This window comes from Caretta caretta, chromosome 7 (genome assembly GCF_965140235.1).
Source record: "Caretta caretta isolate rCarCar2 chromosome 7, rCarCar1.hap1, whole genome shotgun sequence".
Lineage (NCBI taxonomy): Eukaryota > Metazoa > Chordata > Testudines > Cheloniidae > Caretta > Caretta caretta.
In genome coordinates, this window is record NC_134212.1 from 69,628,229 (window position 1) to 69,648,610 (window position 20,382).

General features: G+C 43.1%; 1 protein-coding gene across 2 annotated transcripts in view; it reads left to right on the top strand.

The window, feature by feature from the left end:
- Positions 1-20,382, top strand: part of SH2D4B (SH2 domain containing 4B) — a 172,798-nt gene that overhangs the window by 124,074 nt on the left and 28,342 nt on the right. For both annotated transcript variants that reach the window (XM_048857591.2, XM_048857590.2), the window contains exon 6: positions 5,424-5,551. In XM_048857591.2, the coding sequence (XP_048713548.2) occupies positions 5,424-5,551 (128 nt within the window). The remainder of the gene's footprint in view (positions 1-5,423; positions 5,552-20,382) is intronic.

The following is a 20,382-nucleotide window of genomic DNA, read 5'->3' on the forward strand; positions in this document are numbered from 1 at the left end:
AGTTGAAAGCAGCTATCAAATCCCCCCTCATTCTTCTCTTCTGCAGACTAAACAATCCCAGTTCCCCCAGCCTCTCCTCATAAGTCATGTGTTCCAGACCCCTAATCATTTTTGTTGCCCTTTGCTGGACTCTCTCCAATTTATCCACATCCTTCTTGTAGTGTGGGGCCCAAAACTGGACACAGTACTCCAGATGAGGCCTCACCAATGTCGAAGAGAGGGGAACGATCACGTCCCTCGATCTGCTGGCTATGCCCCTACTTATACATCCCAAAATGCCATTGGCCTTCTTGGCAACAAGGGCACACTGCTGACTCATATCCAGCTTCTCATCCACTGTCACCCCTAGGTCCTTTTCCGCAGAATTGCTGCCTAGCCATTCGGTCCCTAGTCTGTAGCTGTGCATTGGGTTCTTCCGTCCTAAGTGCAGGACCCTGCACTTATCCTTATTGAACCTCATCAGATTTCTTTTGGCCCAATCCTCCAATTTGTCAGGTCCCTCTGTATCCTATCCCTGCCCTCCAGCGTATCTACCACTCCTCCCAGTTTAGTATCATCCGCAAATTTGCTGAGAGTGCAATCCACACCATCCTCCAGATCATTTATGAAGATATTGAACAAAACCGGCCCCAGGACCGACCCCTAGGGCACTCCACTTGACACCGGCTGCCAACTAGACATGGAGCCATTGATCACTACCCGTTGAGCCCGACAATCTAGCCAACTTTCTACCCACCTTATAGTGCATTCATCCAGCCCATACTTCTTTAACTTGCTGACAAGAATACTGTGGGAGACTGTGTCAAAAGCTTTGCTAAAGTCAAGAAACAATACATGCACTGCTTTCCCTTCATCCACAGAACCAGTAATCTTATCATAGAAGGCGATTAGATTAGTCAGGCATGACCTTCCCTTGGTGAATCCATGCTGACTGTTCCTGATCACTTTCCTCTCATGTAAGTGCTTCAGGATTGATTCTTTTAGGACCTGCTCCATGATTTTTCCGGGGACTGAGGTGAGGCTGACTGGCCTGTAGTTCCCAGGATCCTCCTTCTTCCCTTTTTTAAAGATTGGCACTACATTAGCCTTTTTCCAGTCATCCGGGACTTCCCCCGTTCGCCACGAGTTTTCAAAGATAATGGCCAATGGCTCTGCAATCACAGCCGCCAATTCCTTTAGCACTCTCGGATGCAACTCGTCCGGCCCCATGGACTTGTGCACGTCCAGCTTTTCTAAATAGTCCCTAACCACCTCTTTCTTCACAGAGGGCTGGCCATCTATTCCCCATGTTGTGATGCCCAGCGCAGCAGTCTGGGAGCTGACCTTGTTAGTGAAGACAGAGGCAAAAAAAGCATTGAGTACATTAGCTTTTTCCACATCCTCTGTCACTAGGTTGCATCCCTCATTCATTAAGGGGCCCACACTTTCCTTTATAATTCAGCCTGAAGTTCTCAGCTTTCTAAATGGAATTATTTACTACAGAACTGGGTGTTTTTTGGTGTGAATTATTTACAAGTAGGGCTGAGAAGACCTGAAATAAGTTTGTATCCTTATCCAGCCCTTGTCCAAAGGTGTTTATCCATCTCCAAGTCGCATCTATGTTTAAAAATTGGTATTGTTTGTTTTTCATATCTTTTAAGGTATCTTTTTGTCATTGTGTATGACTAGATTGTGACTCAGAGTATATACCTGCTGAAGGGAATCAGGGGAGTAAGAACTCTCCTTAAACCCTTGTACAGGCTACCCAGATCTTGGATCTGCATGCTTAGGAATAACAGCTACTTTGTACGTGTGTACTCCCCATATGGGGGGCAGGTGGGTGAGCAGAGAGAGAGAAGGGGCAGAGTCAAAGTATTGATCCTCCAGTGAGGTGGCCAGTTCAGCTAAGCAGGCATGTGGTGTGTTGTAATCTGCTGCTGGTGTGGGACATCAGTAGATTACTGCTTTTTGGAGCAGGAGAAAGGGGGTTAGCACAGTATCTCTAGAGGGGTGAGTGTGAGTCATAGTGCTTCCAGAGGTTAATCCTGGGCTGGTGCAAATTTGTGCACTGCCTCTTCAGTTCAGGGCTACCTAAAGTCACAGTGAAATGATGTTATTTCTCTCTGTGATCTCTATTTCTTTCGCCTTCTATGTTCTTTGAAAAGCTTGTCTCGGTTTTTATTTCCTCCCCTCGTCCTTCTTTCCTGTCTATTTTTCCCTGCTGATTTTCTCTGTGTGTTGAAGCGTTTTGTTCCTTTTACTAATCATCGTTTGTCTCTATCTGTGTGGTTGTTTTTTTTTCCTTCTGCCCCTACCATGCTTACTTTGTCTACTGTAGTTGTGTAGAAATCGACTGGGAGAAATTTCATGATTTGGCCCTAGGCAGAAAATTGCTATAAAACCAGCCCTTTTAATTCATGCTCAAACAGTTCCCAAAAGGCTGTTTGGAGTCCTGTTTATCTTTTGCTCTTAAACAGAATCAGAGAGAAGTGAGCTCTGGACTTTTGGGTCCAGGAGTGGGTAAACTGTCTAGGCGACCCATACAAAATCTTTAAAAGCAGCAATATCTGGGGAATTAACACGCTGCCTTCATGTGTAGTTGCTTTCTTCTCTGTATGGATAGCACTGTAATCTCTCTGTTATCATAATGTCAGAGCATCTTTTCCATGTACTTAATTTGAATACTCAGGTATTGGTTTGCATATATTTCTGTGTTTGCATTGTTTTTATTTTACTTTTTTTCTGCCTACAAAAATAGGTATTTGGGAATAATTTTTGGTTGCTTATTGTGTTCTTTCAGCAAAGATTTATCTAATTGTGCAAGTTGCATGCTCTTAAAACACACCAGATGTTATAAAAGATAGTTCCTTTGATCTCTGCCTTCACGAGTTCAGAGGCCATTTTCAGAGGGTGGGAAAGAGGAATCCAGAAGGGGGAAGTTTTGGGGCCCTGAGAAGAAAGCATGCATAAATGGGCAGCAGTATATTTCATCTACTGGAGTTCCCTTCCCCTTCCTCACTGGGTTCCATCTTTTGGTTCAAGTGGGTCAGGCTCAGTTGAGTGTGGAAGAGCTCTTGACCCTCTGTGGGCTCTGCAACATCCACATCCCCCTCCTAAACAAGCTGACTTTCATGTTGCAGTTGTGTGGTCCCTTCCTTCAGATGTTGCGAGGTGTCCATTGTCATTTGTGGGGCGGTGATGGGGTCACCACTCAGTATGGCATCTAGCTCCACATAGTAGTGGCAGCCCTTGAGGATAGCACCAGATTTTTTGTCCCCTGCTTTGTCTTTTGGTAGGACTGATGCAGTTCTTCTCTCTTTGCCAGACAGTGCTAATTGTCCCTGTTGTACCTCTGGCCTTTGCAATATCCAAATAAACATCTTTATTTCTGCAGCAGTTCCACATCTGGGCTTGTACAGCCCCTCTACTCTCACAGGCTGATGAAATCCAGGAATTCTTTCCTGGACAGGAAGCAGCATGAGGTTTACCTGAGCTTTTTTTAGCTATAGCTTTACCTGGAATAATACCTGAATTCTAGTATACCAAAGGTAGGCTAGTAGGATGAGAGGAATTTCCAAACATATTGGGGATTTTAAGAGGTGGGGAAGCTTCCCCTAGGCAGCAGAGTTCAAAAATTTGAGAAAAGCAGTCACTGCTGTGGGACCAGGGGCCTTGCGGTTCTTTTGCCGGAGGACAATTTGTGCCGGTACAGGTAATGCAGCATCCACACAGGCATTATACTGATGAAATGGTGCTGGTACAGGATTTATGCCATTTGGGGAGGTGGTTTAGCTTGAATGGGACTGGCAGGACTCAAAACTGGCAGGACTCAAAACTGGCAGGACTCAAAACTGAGAATGGATGTGTGCAAGGATGTGCCAACAGAAGGGAAAACTGGTAAAACCTTGTAGCATAGACCAAGCCTTAGAGCATATCTGATTGATATTCTGACTTAGGTCTCTGTCTTGCCACTTGAACTGAGACTCCTTGGGGTCAGCTTTAGGTGTTCTGCCATTTACGCTAAAGGCCTAATTCTGCTTCTGTTGAAATCAGCAGCCAAACTGCCATTGACTTCAGTGGAAGCAGGACCCAGAACCCTGAGGAGGATATCCATCAGATGTCAAGAGCACTCAATAGTCTCTTGCATGGCCTCCAATCACTAGAGGGCAAGCTTATCATTATCGAATACTACAGGATCTAGAAAAGGAGTACTTGTGGCACCTTAGAGACTAACCAATTTATTTGAGCATAAGCTTTCGTGAGCTACAGCTCACTTCATCGGATGCATAGCTACAGCTCACTTCATCGGATGCACTGTGGCACCTTAGAGACTAACCAATTTATTTGAGCATAAGCTTTCGTGAGCTACAGCTCACTTCATCGGATGCATAGTGCATCCGATGAAGTGAGCTGTAGCTCACGAAAGCTTATGCTCAAATAAATTGGTTAGTCTCTAAGGTGCCACAGTGCATCCGATGAAGTGAGCTGTAGCTCACGAAAGCTTATGCTCAAATAAATTGGTTAGTCTCTAAGGTGCCACAAGTACTCCTTTTCTTTTTGCGAATACAGACTAACACAGCTGTTACTCTGATACAGGATCTAGTTTGTTTTGTTGGTTCTTGGTTGTCTGGTAGGTTATAGTGGTGCTTCTCTGTAATTGTCCAGTTGATATCCTGATTCTGAAGGAGTTGTAATTCAAAACAATACTAGTTGCATAACTTACTCAGGTTGCCTGCAAATATGGATCATTAAATTATAGCTCCATTGTAGGCAGAGCACAAGATGCGAGAGCTAGAAAAATGCAGTGAGCTAAACAGAAACAGAGGACTTACAAGATGCATAAGTAGGGACATAAGACCTGTGGAGCAGTAGTAGAAGTAGGGGGAAGGAAAGGCACCTCAGAGTGACATTCCAGAGAAATGTTTTCTCTCCATGTTTTCCTGTGGTCAAGGCATGCCAGTCACAATGGCTGAATCTGGCTTAACTTGCAGGGGATTCACACAAAAGGTAAAAAGTAAGGTTTTTTGCCTGCAAATAATAATCTCTTGTCTATGAAAAATTAAAAGAAATCGGAGTGAATAATAGAGCAGGTTGAACATTTTCCATTAAATCTTATTGACAGAAAATGGGTATTGGACAAAACTGAAGTTTTAGTGATGGAATTTCTTTTGTCAAAAATGTTTGGATTTTTATGAGAAAACAAATCCGCACCTTCCCTACCCAAAAGAAATCTGGTTATTCAATGAAATCCAAAAAAATTGATAAGTGGGGGAAAAACAGTTGTTTTTGTTAAAAATTTTTTTTTTTGCTGTGCGAAGGAAAATATTCCCAGTGAACTCTAGTGATTAGCCTCTGTTTCCCCTACTCTATGATCATGGTGCAAGTTATTTTTTGTACTACAGCTGCATGACGTATATCTCCCATTGTTTGTATTTTAAATGTAGGAAAGCTTGGGAACGTCCTTCTAGACCCAATTCCAGAGAAATCCTCATTCATTGGTTCAAGGAGGAGCAGCTTCCACGACGTGCTGGGTTTGAGAGGAACACCTGTGCTGTTGCGCCCTGGTTTCACGGTAATTCAGTTATCTTTATTCTTTCATATAATTGAGCCTGAAGGACGTTCTGGGTTGAAGTGGTGGGTTACAAAATATCTTTTTTTTTTTAAAGAAACACAATAGGCACTCTCAATCACATCACTAGTCGGGAATAATCTTGTTCACCTTCCTTACAGAGGCTGGTATAAAATGCGTTGCTGACTGACAAGTAATGTCTATCCATTATCTTTATCATAGAGAGACTATTCGTCCCCATTTTCTTTTCCTCTGTTTTGTAGTCCAATTTGTGACACTTACCAGTTGTCCTCCTATTTCTCAGCATTATCAGAGCCTGAACTGCTCAAATGGAGATCTTGAATAACATTTGGGACAGATGTATGTGTAACACTGACAGACCTCGGTCGTTGGCTGGCAGGATCGAACCTGGGACCTCTGGAGTTTAGTACATGAGCCTCTACAGCATGAGTGAAAAGACAATTTGCTGTTAGCTAAGGCTGTAGAGCAAACTCATTAATCTCTCTCTCTCTCTCTAAGTCGTCTCAGTGCCACTAGATGGGACAGAACACCACACCCCAAAGGTGTATGGGTTAAACGTGCACACATGCAAATCTCATTTTCATCTTGCATTACAAACACAGTTTATACTTGCTGTAATTATATAGGTGGGAACCAAACATTCTGGCCATTAGTATAAAGCATAGCTGACACAAAAACTTCTATTTATGAGCTTGAATGTATTTTAGATCCAAGTCATAATACTCTTTTCCTCTGAATGTTAGGAATTAGAGCATTATAGTAGGTGTGGTGGGCCTGACCTTTGTTTGACCCTAATTGTCGTTTCTTATTATGGGGTGGTGTTTTTAGAGAATCCCTCACTTTCCTTGAGAGCTCTTTGACAGGTGAGCCTCCCTCACTCCCTGCTTATCAAGGCATAAATAAGTTAAATGTACATATGGAGAATCATATCTCAACTAATCATCTGTTACAAGCAAAAAATGAAGAAATATAATTATTGTCAGCTCTTGTCTGTCTCCAGGTTGTGGTTCCAAATCTTTCTCACTATACATAAGTTCTTACTTAAATATTTTAGAACACATCAGCAAGCTGCTATTTTCAATGGCTTGGTGCTTCAAACAAAAAGAAAGAAGTGGCTAGCTCGTAAATATTATACATTTCCATTTTTTATGAGCAGTAATGCAGATGAAAGATGGGCCTGTAGATACAGATATTTGACATGGGATCTCTCTAAGAGTTAGTTAATGCAATAATTGTATTTTTTGTAGTTTTCAGTATATGGGGAAGGGCCTCCTGGGTGACTAAGCATGCCTCTCAGTTGTGCCAAGGTTTTAGATTGATGTGGTAAATTTGTTCCAGTTTCCAGCAGCCTGGCTGCCACACCTTATAATTCACCTCCCCCACCACTTCGATCACTTCTTAGGAGTCTCTGCCGCTGGGCCAAAAGTTTACTCTCTGCTGTGGGCACCAGTGCCATCACCCAGTCTCCAGGTTGGAACCGTCAAACCTTTGCTTGGTGGTTGTAATGGGTCTCCTGTGCTTTCTCCAAGTGTTCCCATTCAATGGGCGTAACTTTGGCTATACGATCTCTTATCTGCAGTACATACTCGACTGTGTTCCTTCCGGGATTTGGCTCCTCTTCCTGTCTTCTCTGGCTATATCCAATATGCCCTGGGGGTGGCGCCCGTATAGTAGTTTGAATGGAGAGAAGCCCATAGAGGCTTGTGGGACCGCCCGGATGGCAAACATGAGGTAAGGCAGTAGGGTATCCCAATCTTTCTCATCCCAGTTTACCACTTTCCTGATCAAGGCCATTGGTTTGAGGGTGGTATACAGAAGTCCGTAGGGCTTGTACGTGGAGCAAAGAACAGAGATCTTTCATCAGCTTGATCAGTCAATATCTCCTTGAGTAGCCCAACCTCGGCAAAGATCTGTACTAACTCCTTAGCTATTGTCTTGGAAGCCGTGTTGCATAGGGGGACGGCTTCCGGGTACTGGGTTGCATAGTCCAGGACAACTAGTACATGTTGGTGGCCCATGCTGTCTTCTCTAGGGGCCCTACCAGATCTATGGCTATTTGTTCAAAAATTATCTCTATTATTGGAAGAGGTATCAAAGGGGCCTTCAAGTGTGGGCAAGGGCTATGCAGCTGACACTCCAGACAGGAGGTGCAGTACCGTTGGACATCTTTGTGTACTCCTGGCTAGAAGAACCTCCGCAGGATCCATGCCTGGGTTTTCTCTACCCCTAGGTGTCCTCCAAAAAGGTGACTGTGGGCAAGGCTCAATATGGATTTTTGGTGCTTTCGTGGCACCAGAAGTTGCTGTATCTCTTGCTCCTGCATTTGCACAACCCAGTACAGGAGATCTTTCTTCACTATAAAGTAAGGTCTCAGGCCATAGACCTTCCCATCCACAGGTATCCTGTCTATCTCAGCCACCTTTCTCCTGGTGTTGTTATATCTGGGGTCCTCTGCTTGGTCCCATCCAAAAGTTTCTCCTCCAGGACTAACCTGCCTGAGCTTCCAGGGGCCGGCTTCTTCTTCTTCCAGCGGCTCACCGCTGTCACAGCTGGGGCTAGCCTCTGGACTCACCTTCCACGGTCAAAGTTTCTCTGTCTGCTGTCCATGTCTATCTGCCTACTAGGGAGGTCCTCTGGCCCTGGGTCAGGATCTGGGTTCCTAAGGCCTTCCTCTCTTTTGGTCTTCCGGGTCTTTCTGGGAGCAGGGAACAGATCCTGAGAAATCTCAGAAAACATCGGGGGTTGACATTCCCACGGTGACAAGTCATTGCCCTCACTGTCCCCTCCTGCCTCCAGCCTTTCCAGGAGAAGTAAATTATCAAACCCTGGATAGTCCCTCCCAATGACTATGGGATATGGGAGTTTAGGAACTATGCCTACTGTCACCTCAATGGGGTTCCCCTGAATCTCTATCTCTACTGAGATGGTGGGGTAATAGCTTACGGCCCCATATACGCATGTCACTGCTACTTGTTTGGCCTGTAGCAGCTGGCTACTTTTTACCAGCTTACCCGATATGAGGGTGATAGCACTCCCAGAGTCCACAAGTGCTGTAGTCTCCACCCCGTTTATTCTCACCAGCCTGGTGTAGTTATGCGGGGCTACTGCGACCCCTGCGAGGTGGATAAGGGAGCATGGGACCTCCCAATCCCCCAAGTTACATTGCATAGGCTTCTCAGTGCTGGGACACTGTGCTGCTATGTGTCTCCACTCCCCACATGCATAACGTCTATAATTGCTTCCAGTCACTCCCCTATCACGTGGGTTAGGGGGTTTAGTCTCAGGGTTCCCCCCACTCAAGCCATTCCCTTCCTTCTGGGATCCTAGCTGGTTTTCAGCCGCCCTCTTCGACCACCTAGGGCTCCCCGGGGGTTTGGCCACCCAATCTTCCAGGGTTGGGGTGAGGTGCTTGCTTCACAAGGGGCCTTCCGTGGGAAATGGGTCAGTTCTCTCACAGTCATCCGTCTTTCTATCAGCGTGATCATTTCGTGACAGGTGGATGGATTGTTCTGGCCTACCCATTTGCGGAGATCTGGCGGCAGTTCCTGCATGTGATGGTCCATGACCAAAGTCTCCAAAATCTCCTCCGGACTGCATACCTCGGGCCGTAACCACTTCTGCACAAGGTGTATGAGGTCAAATAGCTGGGATCTCAGAGGTTTGTTCTCCTGGTATTTCCACTCATGAAACCTCTGGGTCCATATTGCTGCCATCATCCCTGATCGGGCTAGGATCTCTGTCTTCAGCTGGGGATAGTCAGCAGCATCCTCGGCAGGTAGATCAAAGTAGGCCTTTTGGGCACCTTTGCACAAAAAGGGTGTGAGAATGCTGGTCCACTGCTCCTGGGGCCACACCTCACGCTGAGCAGTCCTCTCTAATGAGAGGATATATGCCTCTATGTCATCTTCTGTTGTCATCTTTGTCAGACAACCAGTGGCCCTCAGGGTTCATGTCCTGTTGGACCGCCGGGCCTGGGTGGTGAAGATCTTCAGCTGGTCCAGTACCTCTCACAGGAGGGCTTGATCTTGGGTTGCCTGGCTCACCAAAAATTGGTTGGTTTCCTGCAGTAGCTGCATAGGCTTCTGTTGCGCCATCGCCTGAACCTGGGAGGCCTCCTGTTGGGGCACCGTGGCTTGCGCCAGAGCTCTCACCACCTACTCCACTGTGGTACAGAACAAAAACCCCAAACCACAGTGCACTCCTTTTTTTAAACCTCTTTTTCTTCTGCCACACTGTGAACAATGTTTCAGAGTGGTAGCCGTGTTAGTCTGTATCAGCAAAAATAATGAGGAGTACTTGTGGCACCCTAGAGACTAACAAATTTATTTGAGCATACGCTTTCGTGGGCTAAAACCCACTTCATCAGAAGCATGCAGTGGAAAATACAGTAGGAAGATATATATATACACAGAGAACATTAAAAAATGGGTGTTGCCATACACGCTATAACGAGAGTGATCAATTAAGGTAAGCTATTATCAGCAGGAGAAAAAAACCTTTTGTATTGATAATCAGGATGGCCCATTTCCAGCAGTTGACAAGAAGGTGAGAGTAACAGTGGGGTGGGGATGGGGGGGGCAGAATAAGCATGGGGAAATAGTTTTACTTTGTGTAATGACCCATCCACTCCCAGTCTTTATTCAAGCCTAATTTAATGGTGTCCAGTTTGCAAATTAATTCCAATTCAGCAATCTCTCATTGGAGTCTGTTTTTGAAGTTTTTTTGTTGTAATATTGTGACTTTTAGGTCTGTAATCAAGTGACCAGGGAGATTGAAGTGTTCTCTGACTGGTTTTTGAATGTTATAATTCTTGATGTCTGATTTGTGTCCATTTATTCTTTTACGTAGAGACTATCTGGTTTGGCCAATGTACATGGAAGAGGGGCATTGCTGGCACATGATGGCATATATCACATTGGTAGATGTGCAGGTGAATGAGCCTCTGATAGTGTGGCTGATGTGATTAGGTCCTATGGTGGTGTCTCCTGAATAGATGTGTGGACAGAGTTGGCAATGGGCTTTGTTGCAAGGATAGGTTCCTGAGTTAGTGTTTTTGTTGTGTGGTGTGTGATTGCTGGTGAGTATTTGCTTCAGGTTGGGGGGCTGTCTGTAAGCAAGGACTGGCCTGTCTCCCAAGATCTGTGAGAGTGAGGGATCGTCCTTCAGGATAGGTTGTAGATCCTTGATGATGCGCTGGAGAGGTTTTCGTTTGGGGCTGAAGGTGACGGCTAGTGGCGTTCTGTTACTTTCTTTGTTGGGCCTGTCCTGTAGTAGGTGACTTCTGGGTACTCTTCTGGCTCTGTCAATCCATTTCTTCACTTCAACAAGTGGGTACTGTAGTTGTAAGAACTCTTGATAAAGATCTTGTAGGTGTTTGTCTCTGTCTGAGGGGTTGGAGCAAATGTGGTTGTATCACAGAGCTTGGCTGTAGACAATGGATCATGTGGTGTGGTCTGGATGAAAGCTGGAGCATGTAGGTAAGTATAGCTGTCAGTTGGGTGGTATAGGGTGGTGGTTATGTGACCATCACTTATTAGCACTGCAGTGTCCAGGAAGTGGATCTCTTTTGTGTGGACTGGTCCAGAATGAGGTTGATGGTGGGATGGAAATTGTTGAAATCATGGTGGAATTCCTCAAGGGCTTCTTTTCCATGGGTCCAGATGATGAAGATGTCATCAATGTAGTGCAAGTAGAGTAGAGGCATTAGGGGACGAGAGCTAAGGAAGCGTTGTCCTAAGTCAGCCATAAAAATGTTGGCATACTGTGGGGCCACGCGGGTACCCATAGCAGTGCCACTGACTTGAAAGTATACATTGTCCCCAAATGTGAAATAGTTATGGGTGAGGACAAAGTCACAAAGTTCAGCCACCAGGTTTGCCGTGACATTATCGGGGATACTGTTCCTGATGGCTTGTACTGTGAACAATGGATCTCACCGCTAACACCAGTTGTGACAAAGCTCTGACCTTGTCTCAGTGGGTCCCACGCTTCCAGGTGGATTACACTAGCCTCAGAGTTTCACTGTAACCCTCCACATAGCCCTGATCTCTCTAGAGGCAAGGGTCACAGACTATTGAACCATTTTCATCATAAGCCAGCAAGGGAGGTAGGAAGAAGCAACCCTTCCTCGCACAGTTTCTGTTGTCTCACAGTCCCTGTGATTAATCAGGGAGAGTGGGGGAGAAAGGGGGAGCCTGGGCCCACCCTCTACTGTGGGCTCCAGCTCAGGGACCCTAATAGTAGCAGCTGTTGGTAGCTGACTTTCTGAAACAGGCTGAGTACGATTCCCTGTGCCACTTTCCCACAGCAGCTCCCCACTTCCTCAACTTCGATATCACCCTTACCTCAGGGCCTCCTTCCTTGAGCCTGATAGGATTTGTGCTACCCAGTTTCTCCAGCAGGACGGCTTCCTCCTACAGCTCCTGACCCATGACTAACTGGGAGACTTTTAACTAGTTCCAGCCAGCTCTTGATTGGCTTCATCAACCTAGCTGTCTCCACTGCTTTCTAGAAGGATCTTAATTTGCCCCAGGTGTGTTGATTAACCTGGAGCAACTGCCAGTTGATTACCATGGTAACAGGGTTTTGTTTAGCCTGGAGCTAACATACCTGTTTCTCACTACTTTCGTGTAGCCATCTGGCCTTGCTCCATCACTATATACTAATACTTTGCCCTTCGTCTGCAGTGTTGTCTTGTTCTTTCCTTCCTTCTGTTTAAACTCCCCTTAGGCATGCAGCTCTTTTCCTATGAAAATTGGCTTGTCACTTGTTATTTCTGGGAAAGTTCAGTTGTGGCAAACTCTCAGACCCTACATTTTGGCTCATGCATAGTTTGACTCCTGAATATAGAAGATTTTCTCAAATCATTCAAGTGTCATGTAGGAAACAAGAACCAGACTCTAAAATGATCCCATCCTTAGTTAAGATCTGGAAGTCCTCAATGGGTAATTCAGGTCTACCTACATTAGGCCAATGGACAAGCTCACAAGTGTAGAAAGGACATGTCCTAGTCATTACTATTATCAACACATTTTTGGCTTATATCTATTACATGCCATTAGTGAAGGAGCTGAGTTTAAGAAGCTGTCCAGTCAATAGGTGTTTGAAAGGGAATCTTCTTTAGGTCCTGAGGGTCAGTGAAGAGACATCGTAGCCCAAACGTATGGTGTTCCCTCTGATTTCAGATCAAGAATTCCTTCTCATGGCTTTCTTCTCCCATGTTGTTTGTGGGAAGAAACGCTGACAGATGTAAGTAGACAGGATAGTTCTGCAGACTGAACTACTTCAGTATGGGATGTCTAACATTTTTGAGTGTTTGTGTCTTGTTTTTAGAATAACCCTGCCACAGGGATAGGATGCAACAGCAAGATTTCTTGTAGCTTCTATTGAAATGAGCATTTTCTCAGGGTCACAAGTATTTTAGCTGTTTGATTTGATCAAGACCTTATGCAGCAATAAATACAGTATGCTTGTTTGTTCACAAAACACAATTTCTGGTTCTCTAGCGGGGGTGAGGGGGACTTAATAAGTAACAGAACATGTTAGGATGAGATGAAGTAAACCCTAGTGGGGATATGGCATTTTTTAACGTGAATTATCTATTTTCCTATCTGTTACTTCATCTGCTTTTTTCCTGTTTGATTTGCTCTTTTGAGAATACAGAGGGATGCATCCTCAACTTGTTTACATAGAAATGGAGTTAAGGAGCATGTGATGAAAAAAGGGAGATAGGGCCCTATCCAAAGTCTATAGAAATCAATAGGCATCTTTCCCAGGGACTTGTTGGATCAGGTCTCTGTGAATGGGACACACCCTACTGGGGGGATGGTTGTTCAGTGTCATAATCTGGTTCCAAGTGGACCTATCTATGTCCCAAAAATCATTATTGCAATTAGTACTAAATGGCACCCTTGTTGGCAATCTTAGAGCACAGACCACGGATTGAATCAGTCTGGAGACTTAATCACTCTCTTGTCCCTCTGGGGGCTCCCTCTTGAACAGCTTGAAGTGTATTGTCATGGATTGATGGGGAAGAATGCACTGCTGTTGCCTTATATTGTCCCTTTTCCATAGATAAACAGGGCACTTCAGGACTGACAATCCAGCACTTTTCATCATTGTTGAATCCAGAACATAGGAATGAATATACATCTCACCATGGTAGGGCATGGTGAATAACCCCCCCCCCCCGGTATTATAAAGGGACTGCTGTACACAGAAATGGGACATGTCAGTCTGGGAAAATGTATCTGACTAGTCTTTGGTGGAGGTATTGACAGGGCAATTCCTGGGGACCACTAAATTTTTCTGTTGAACCCTTGAAGTGGTAATCCCCAAGCATGAGAATATTATGTTGAGTATCTTTAAAAGAGACACTATGCCACTGCAAGGTTATGTATTTGTGGACTGTGAGTGGATTCACTATATAATGATAGTGATGTGATTCCAGCTCTGTATTCACTGGGAGATGGCCTACAGTTTTAGCATCACCGTATCAATCCCAATCATCTAACTCAAATATGAGGTACCAGCTCATACAGACAGTATTTTTCAAGGACAGCACAGTGTGCGGTGAATATGTGCTAAATCTTGAGTGCTACCAGTAGCTGATGATGGGTGTTTCAAGCCTGGTTAGTTTCCAGTAACATATGACAAGAAAACCTGACAACTTGATCAACTCTGATTCAGTTCTCAACTTCTCACTCTGGAAACCAGAGGTGTTTTTGATTGCTCTCAGAAAAGAGAACTTCTGGCAGTATGTCACTCCACTTAGCTCTCAATAATTGTTTTAGTTGACCAGTCCTTTGGAAGGCTTTGAGATAGTTTTTCTAGTGCCGTTACAGTTGAGAAGTGTCAGCACAGAGAAGTTCTTGGCAAACAGAAGAAATGTTTTAGACCCATGGTCCCTCTTATAGGAGAGCAGAGTTTCAAAGTGAGGTAACAGGAGCTGTAGCATGCAGCAGGGAGAGAGGAAGCACAAAAGAGCAGCTGAGCTATTGCTCTGAAATGAGAGAGTGAGGTAACTGAATAATTAATGTGAATAGGCTAATTGCTAATGTGAAAACAGGCTTCCCTGTCCCTTCACAACAGGTAATCTTCCTTGTTTTCTGTTTCACTGAGACCCAAAGAAGTAGATGGTGGTTAGAAAGAGATTACTTTACTGGACAGATATTGGATGCTAAAAATAAGTGATTACACAAATGTAACCACAGATTTAGAGAGATGTTTGCCTGGCGGGGTGTGTTCAAAGTTTAGGAGACAAACAGGTTAGGTGCACTAAGTATGAACTGCCTTAGTATAGGAAGGTTTTTTTTTTGTTTTGTTTTAAACTAATCTGTGTCATTCCAAGGTTTAGGTGGCATCAGACTATTATTTTCCCTTGGTAATGTTATGCTCCTGCACTGGAACCCCCCCCCCCTTTTTTTTTTTTACATTAAGCAAAACTAAAAGAAAAAAGAACAAAAGTAATTTGAAACTGACTATATATGTTCTGCTGTCATATTTGGAGATAATATGTGTGCAAACTAATCAGTACATTACAACAGGGTCATTTATTTAGAGTAAATCAAATATAAGGACTTCATTCATTCATTTTTGAGAAAGTAAAAAAGATAAAAAGCAAGGACAGAGCTCTAACACATACTCCAGGAGAAGAAAACTTTTCTTGGTAGAAGTTTCTTCCAACCATTGGACATGTAGTGTTACAGAGGGTGCCATTTTTAGACTAAAACAAACCAAAACAAAAATAGTTGCTTCTAAACAACTAGAATACCTGCTCTTGATATGCACATATACATCTATTACATCCTTATCACACTAATCATCTACTAATTCTTTATAAGCTATTTACAAAGGGACTCAATATACAATGTAACTGAACAATCAGTATTTAACCCCAAAATAGTTATACTTCTTTGCATATTTCCCATTGAAAGCACAGCAAATATTATAGTAAAATCAAAGCCCAGAGACTGTAGTCAGCTTTCTTGCAGGTGGTCTTCTGACTGGCCCCTTCCCCTTATTCTGCAAAGCATTGTGATGACAGCCCTATTGATCCAGCTACCAAGCAAAAGCTGTGCAGCTATCAGTCTCACTGCTCCTGTAGAATGATGGCTTTCGAATCTTGCTAAGCCAAAATTACTCTCTCAAATAGGCACTCAGTAGGATCTGTGCCTACCAGCACTCTTGCTTGACTTATGCTAGTGCTACAGTGTCCCATTGTCACTTTCACGAGTGCTTAAAGTCAAACCTCGGTCTAGGACTCGGTAAACAAAAATAAGTCTATCAGTATGTTTTAAGCAAGTAGACAAGCAATAATTTTAATTACAAACTTCATAGTCTAGCCAAGTGCTTTAGAAGAAAAATTAGTAGCTCAAATTCCTTAGATATGTTCTAAGGTAGTTACCAAAAACCACATCATCACAGTGTTTTTAAAAATCTATTTGGAATTTCTATTAGTTTGAATAGAGGGGAAAAAATCCATGTACAATATGACAAATTTATTTATATTTTATACTATGCATATAAAGTCTGATCCAAAGCCAGCGAAAACAATGGAAAGGGCTTTAGATCAGGCTAGTATTGTACACGGTAAATGTGTGCACCCATATTTTAAGTGTATAGTGCAGACAAAGTAATAATATAAATTAAATTTTGACCAAAGCAAACAAACATTTTTCACCTGTGGAAATATATGGAAAACAAAAATCATAATATGTTTTCTTCCTAGTTAACTATTATGAGTCCCCTTATAAAATTAGGATTCTGGGGTCCATGTTAACTGTGGCATTTATCTGTCTCCTTACACTCAGCGAGCTCTCCAGACAGTGATTTACAGTGACAATCATCACTGAAAGAAAAGGAGGACTTGTGGCACCTTAGAGACTAACAGATTTATTTGAGCATAAGCTTTCGTGCATCCGATGAAGTGAGCTTCAGCTCACGAAAGCTTATGCTCAAATAAATTTGTTAATCTCTAAGGTACCACAAGTCCTCCTGTTCTTTTTGCGGATACAGACTAACACGGCTGCTACTCTGAGACCAGTCATCGCTGAGTATGCAGAAGGGATGGTATCCTGGCAGTTTGTTGATGATCTTTCAGATGTGATGTTCAATGTAAATTATTAGCCTAGGCGGTTTTTGAAGTCCACCATGGATATGTCTGTGTAATTGTAAGTCTGTCATCTTTCAGGAAACATTCATTTCTTTATAAAGTGTATATTTTGCGGGGGAGGGTGTATTTTTTTCTTTGAAGATCCTTACTGTTAAATGGCTTACCTTTTAGACTGTTTAAAACAATCTCTTGTATCATAACTCCCTCCCGCAAAGCACAGTTAGGATATTTCATTTCTAACGTTTGGAAATATGTGCATCAGCCATTGCCAAGCCATCACTTTTTGACAAGCTAGGATGTGGCTCGAATAAAATCTTTGCCTTTAATGGCTGACACATGGTGTTTTCTTCCCACTTAATCACAAGTAGTTGTGATGGGTGCAGTGCAAGTTGTGCTAGCCATCCAGCGGTCACTGTGCTGTGTGTCTTATTCAACAGATTCCCTCTGCTTTCATGTGCCAGTTTAACTATAAATTGTGGGCTGGATCTTCTGCTGCAACCTAGCCACTCTGGCTGTGTCCGCACTGTGATAAAAACCCCACAGCACCAAGTCTCAGTGCCTGGGTCAGCTCACTCAGGCTCATGGGGGCTATACAATTGTAATGTAGATGTTCAGGCTTGGCTGGAGCCCAAGGGTCCCAGAGCCCAGGCTCAAGCCTGAGCCCATATGTCTACACGGCAATTTTATAACCCTGCACCCAAGCCCCATGAGCCCAAGCCGGCTGATTCTGGCTCTCAGACTCAATGTCACAGGTTTTTTATCGCATTATAGACATACTCTTTGGGCTGCCTGAAAGCAGCCAGTTCTCCCTGATAAGCATAGGATGGCTGCTATGATGTGGGGGCCTAGGAGAATGGCAGGGCCAGGGGGCAGGTATAACTTACTGTTGCCCCCCGGTGATGGACCTCCCCTTATTATCCAACTGGCATAGATTAAAGTAAGCCCCCAAGCTGCTCTGATTTTAGCCAGCTCTGGTGTAGCAATGATTACAGAATCAGAAAGCTACCACTGGTTACTTGGGGCTTCCCCCTAGCTGCTGAGCCCAGCTCCGATTGGATGCAGCTGAGAATTTGGACCTATATTTCATTATTTTCAAGTAAATTGTAACTTTCTTTTAAAACAACTTGGGTACAATTCAGTACAAATCAAGATAAACTCAAAGCCATAAGGACACAAAATGGATAACATCAGCCTCTCTAGTCAATTAGTGACTTGTCAATGACTGTAATAAAATATTTTGCCTACTACCATGCTGTCCAATTGACCTTTAGACATTTCAGTGTCCAACACTGGACCAGCAATATTACCGTTTAGATCATTGCACTAGTGAATTTATCTCTCTCAAGCATTTCCTTTGTTTTGACTGGCAAATCAATACTGAGGTGAAGACAAAGCAATTCTAAATAATACACTGGGGGATGGGAAGAGAAGAGAAAACAAAAGACGCTGAACATACTGTATAGTTCAGTTAGTAAAACTGCAAAACCTTTCCTGTATGGCATTGCCTTTTGATAAATCCATCCCGTATGATTTGTACAAAATGGTACTTCACAGAAGTTTCTGACATATCTGTATGCTAGTCACTAATTACAGGTTATGTCTTAGAAGTTTATTTCTGATTTCATGTATAAGCAGACCTTGATTCATATCCCTTATGGGCCCTCAAATAGAGCAAAACCATACTTCTCTGTTTCCCAGTGGAGAAGTGAGGCTTAGTGTTTGTGAAGTGCTTTCGGATTCTCATATAGAACTTAAAATTATTATTATTATTGCCTTTATGGTAAGAACTTTTATTAGTTACAGGAATATATACAGTATTGTTTCTGCTAGTTTATTATGAAGAATTTGCGGCCTGAAAGGTTTTTTAAATTCCGAACTTTATCAATGGCATCTCCTAATCTGTCCCAATGCTACATAATTTTGGCAGGACCAAAAGGTGTGTCTCACATTACCTTTTTCTCTTTTGCATCTCTAATTTAGGTCAATTTAATTCCAATCAAATGTTCTTAGATATGCTGTTATCCCGTAAATTACACCCTCATTTCCCCCTTATGGAGCCTGTCAGAGGTAGGGTGGGTCCCTGACCCCTTCAGAAGGCCAGCTACCCTCTGACAGGGCCTTTTTATGAATGAAGGTTGTATTGATATGTGATGAGGTGGTATCAATATCTTCCCAGTGATCTTGGGTCAGTAAATAAGGATGTGACGCCATCAAGCTTTAATGCAGTGTCACAGTGTCAAGAAATAGACATTACAACACAGAATCATAATGCTTTTCTGTCCCAAGGGATGGATATTGGAAGGTGCAATGCCACTGCTCCCACAGCCTTGACTGAGTGGGTTGTTTTTTATTCCTGATTTTATTGAATGGTTCCTGGAGATGCTCCGTGACAAAGGCAGGAGCTCCTTATAAAATGTATTGTATAAGTAGAACCAGTTTGTTTTTTCTTGTTTTTTTTTTTATAGTTAAGATCTGCATCAGTTAGCCCCATGTACAATTAACTGATGATTAAAATTTCTTTTTATTGTTCATTTTGCTACTTGTCTTCTGGCTTGACAAAATCCTATTATATAGATTAGTGTGATTATTTTTTCCTCATTTAATGAGTCTGGTGGGGAAGAGGTGTCTCATAAGTATTTAAAGCTATATTGGTGGGGGGGACTGTACTAAGGATTAATATTGGAACATCTTAGCTGTTCATTTCTATGTTAGATCCAGATCACATGACAAGTATCTCAAAGTTATCCTTTCCATTTGAAGGCTGTTTAATATCCTGTGTGAGTTGGTGGTCTCTATCCAGTTTTATAAGCCAAGAGCCTGATTCTCCATTGCCCTGCACATGCCTTGTGCAAAGTGCATATAATACACAGTTAGAATGGCAGTGTGTTACACCCATTTTGCACTGGGATAAATGACTACACAAGGCACAGAGCAATAGAGAATCAGGCCCTGACCGTCAACATCACAACAGCTACCTCTACCAAAGTTCATACCACTGATTGCAATCTCAGCACAGAGATTGAGGATTTCCTTGGAAATTAAACCACATGTTCATTTCTAGAAGTGATTCCTTCATATCAGAGCTGAGGCATAATGGTGGTGGGATAAGGTTTAGCATGGGGTAAGCTTGCATTGTTGGTGCCTGTTGTGTACCTCCCAGTTTGACAGGGCACATTATTTATATAAGGGTCTGAGTTTGTATTGCCAGTGTTTGCAGCCATCCAGATAGATGAATTACTTACCTAACTACATGTGTGCTCACACAAGTATCCAAAAATGTAGTGATTAATATTTTACAGGCCAATATTGAACCAATACATCATATGTTTCTGCATATTCCATTTTTATTACATCGAAATGATTTAAAGGCAGGCTTGGCCACTTTTACTCACGCTTGAATAGTGTCTTACTCCTCGAGTAGCCTCAATAAATTCAGTGTGACTGAGTGACAAAATCTGACACTTAAATTAAACAATTGTATCATGGACATTTTTAGACATCAGTATTTTATTTTTAAACCAGTGCACTTTAATAAGGATTACGTCATTTGTAAAGTATTTGTCAAGCCTTGTCAGCATTTTTAGAGCTCGTATAATATATTGCTTTATTTGAATGGTACAGTTTCTCTTCATAGCCAGAATTTTTGTTTGACTTATGTTTCTTGTCAAGCTGAAGCACCTGTTGTTTTGCAAGTATTTCT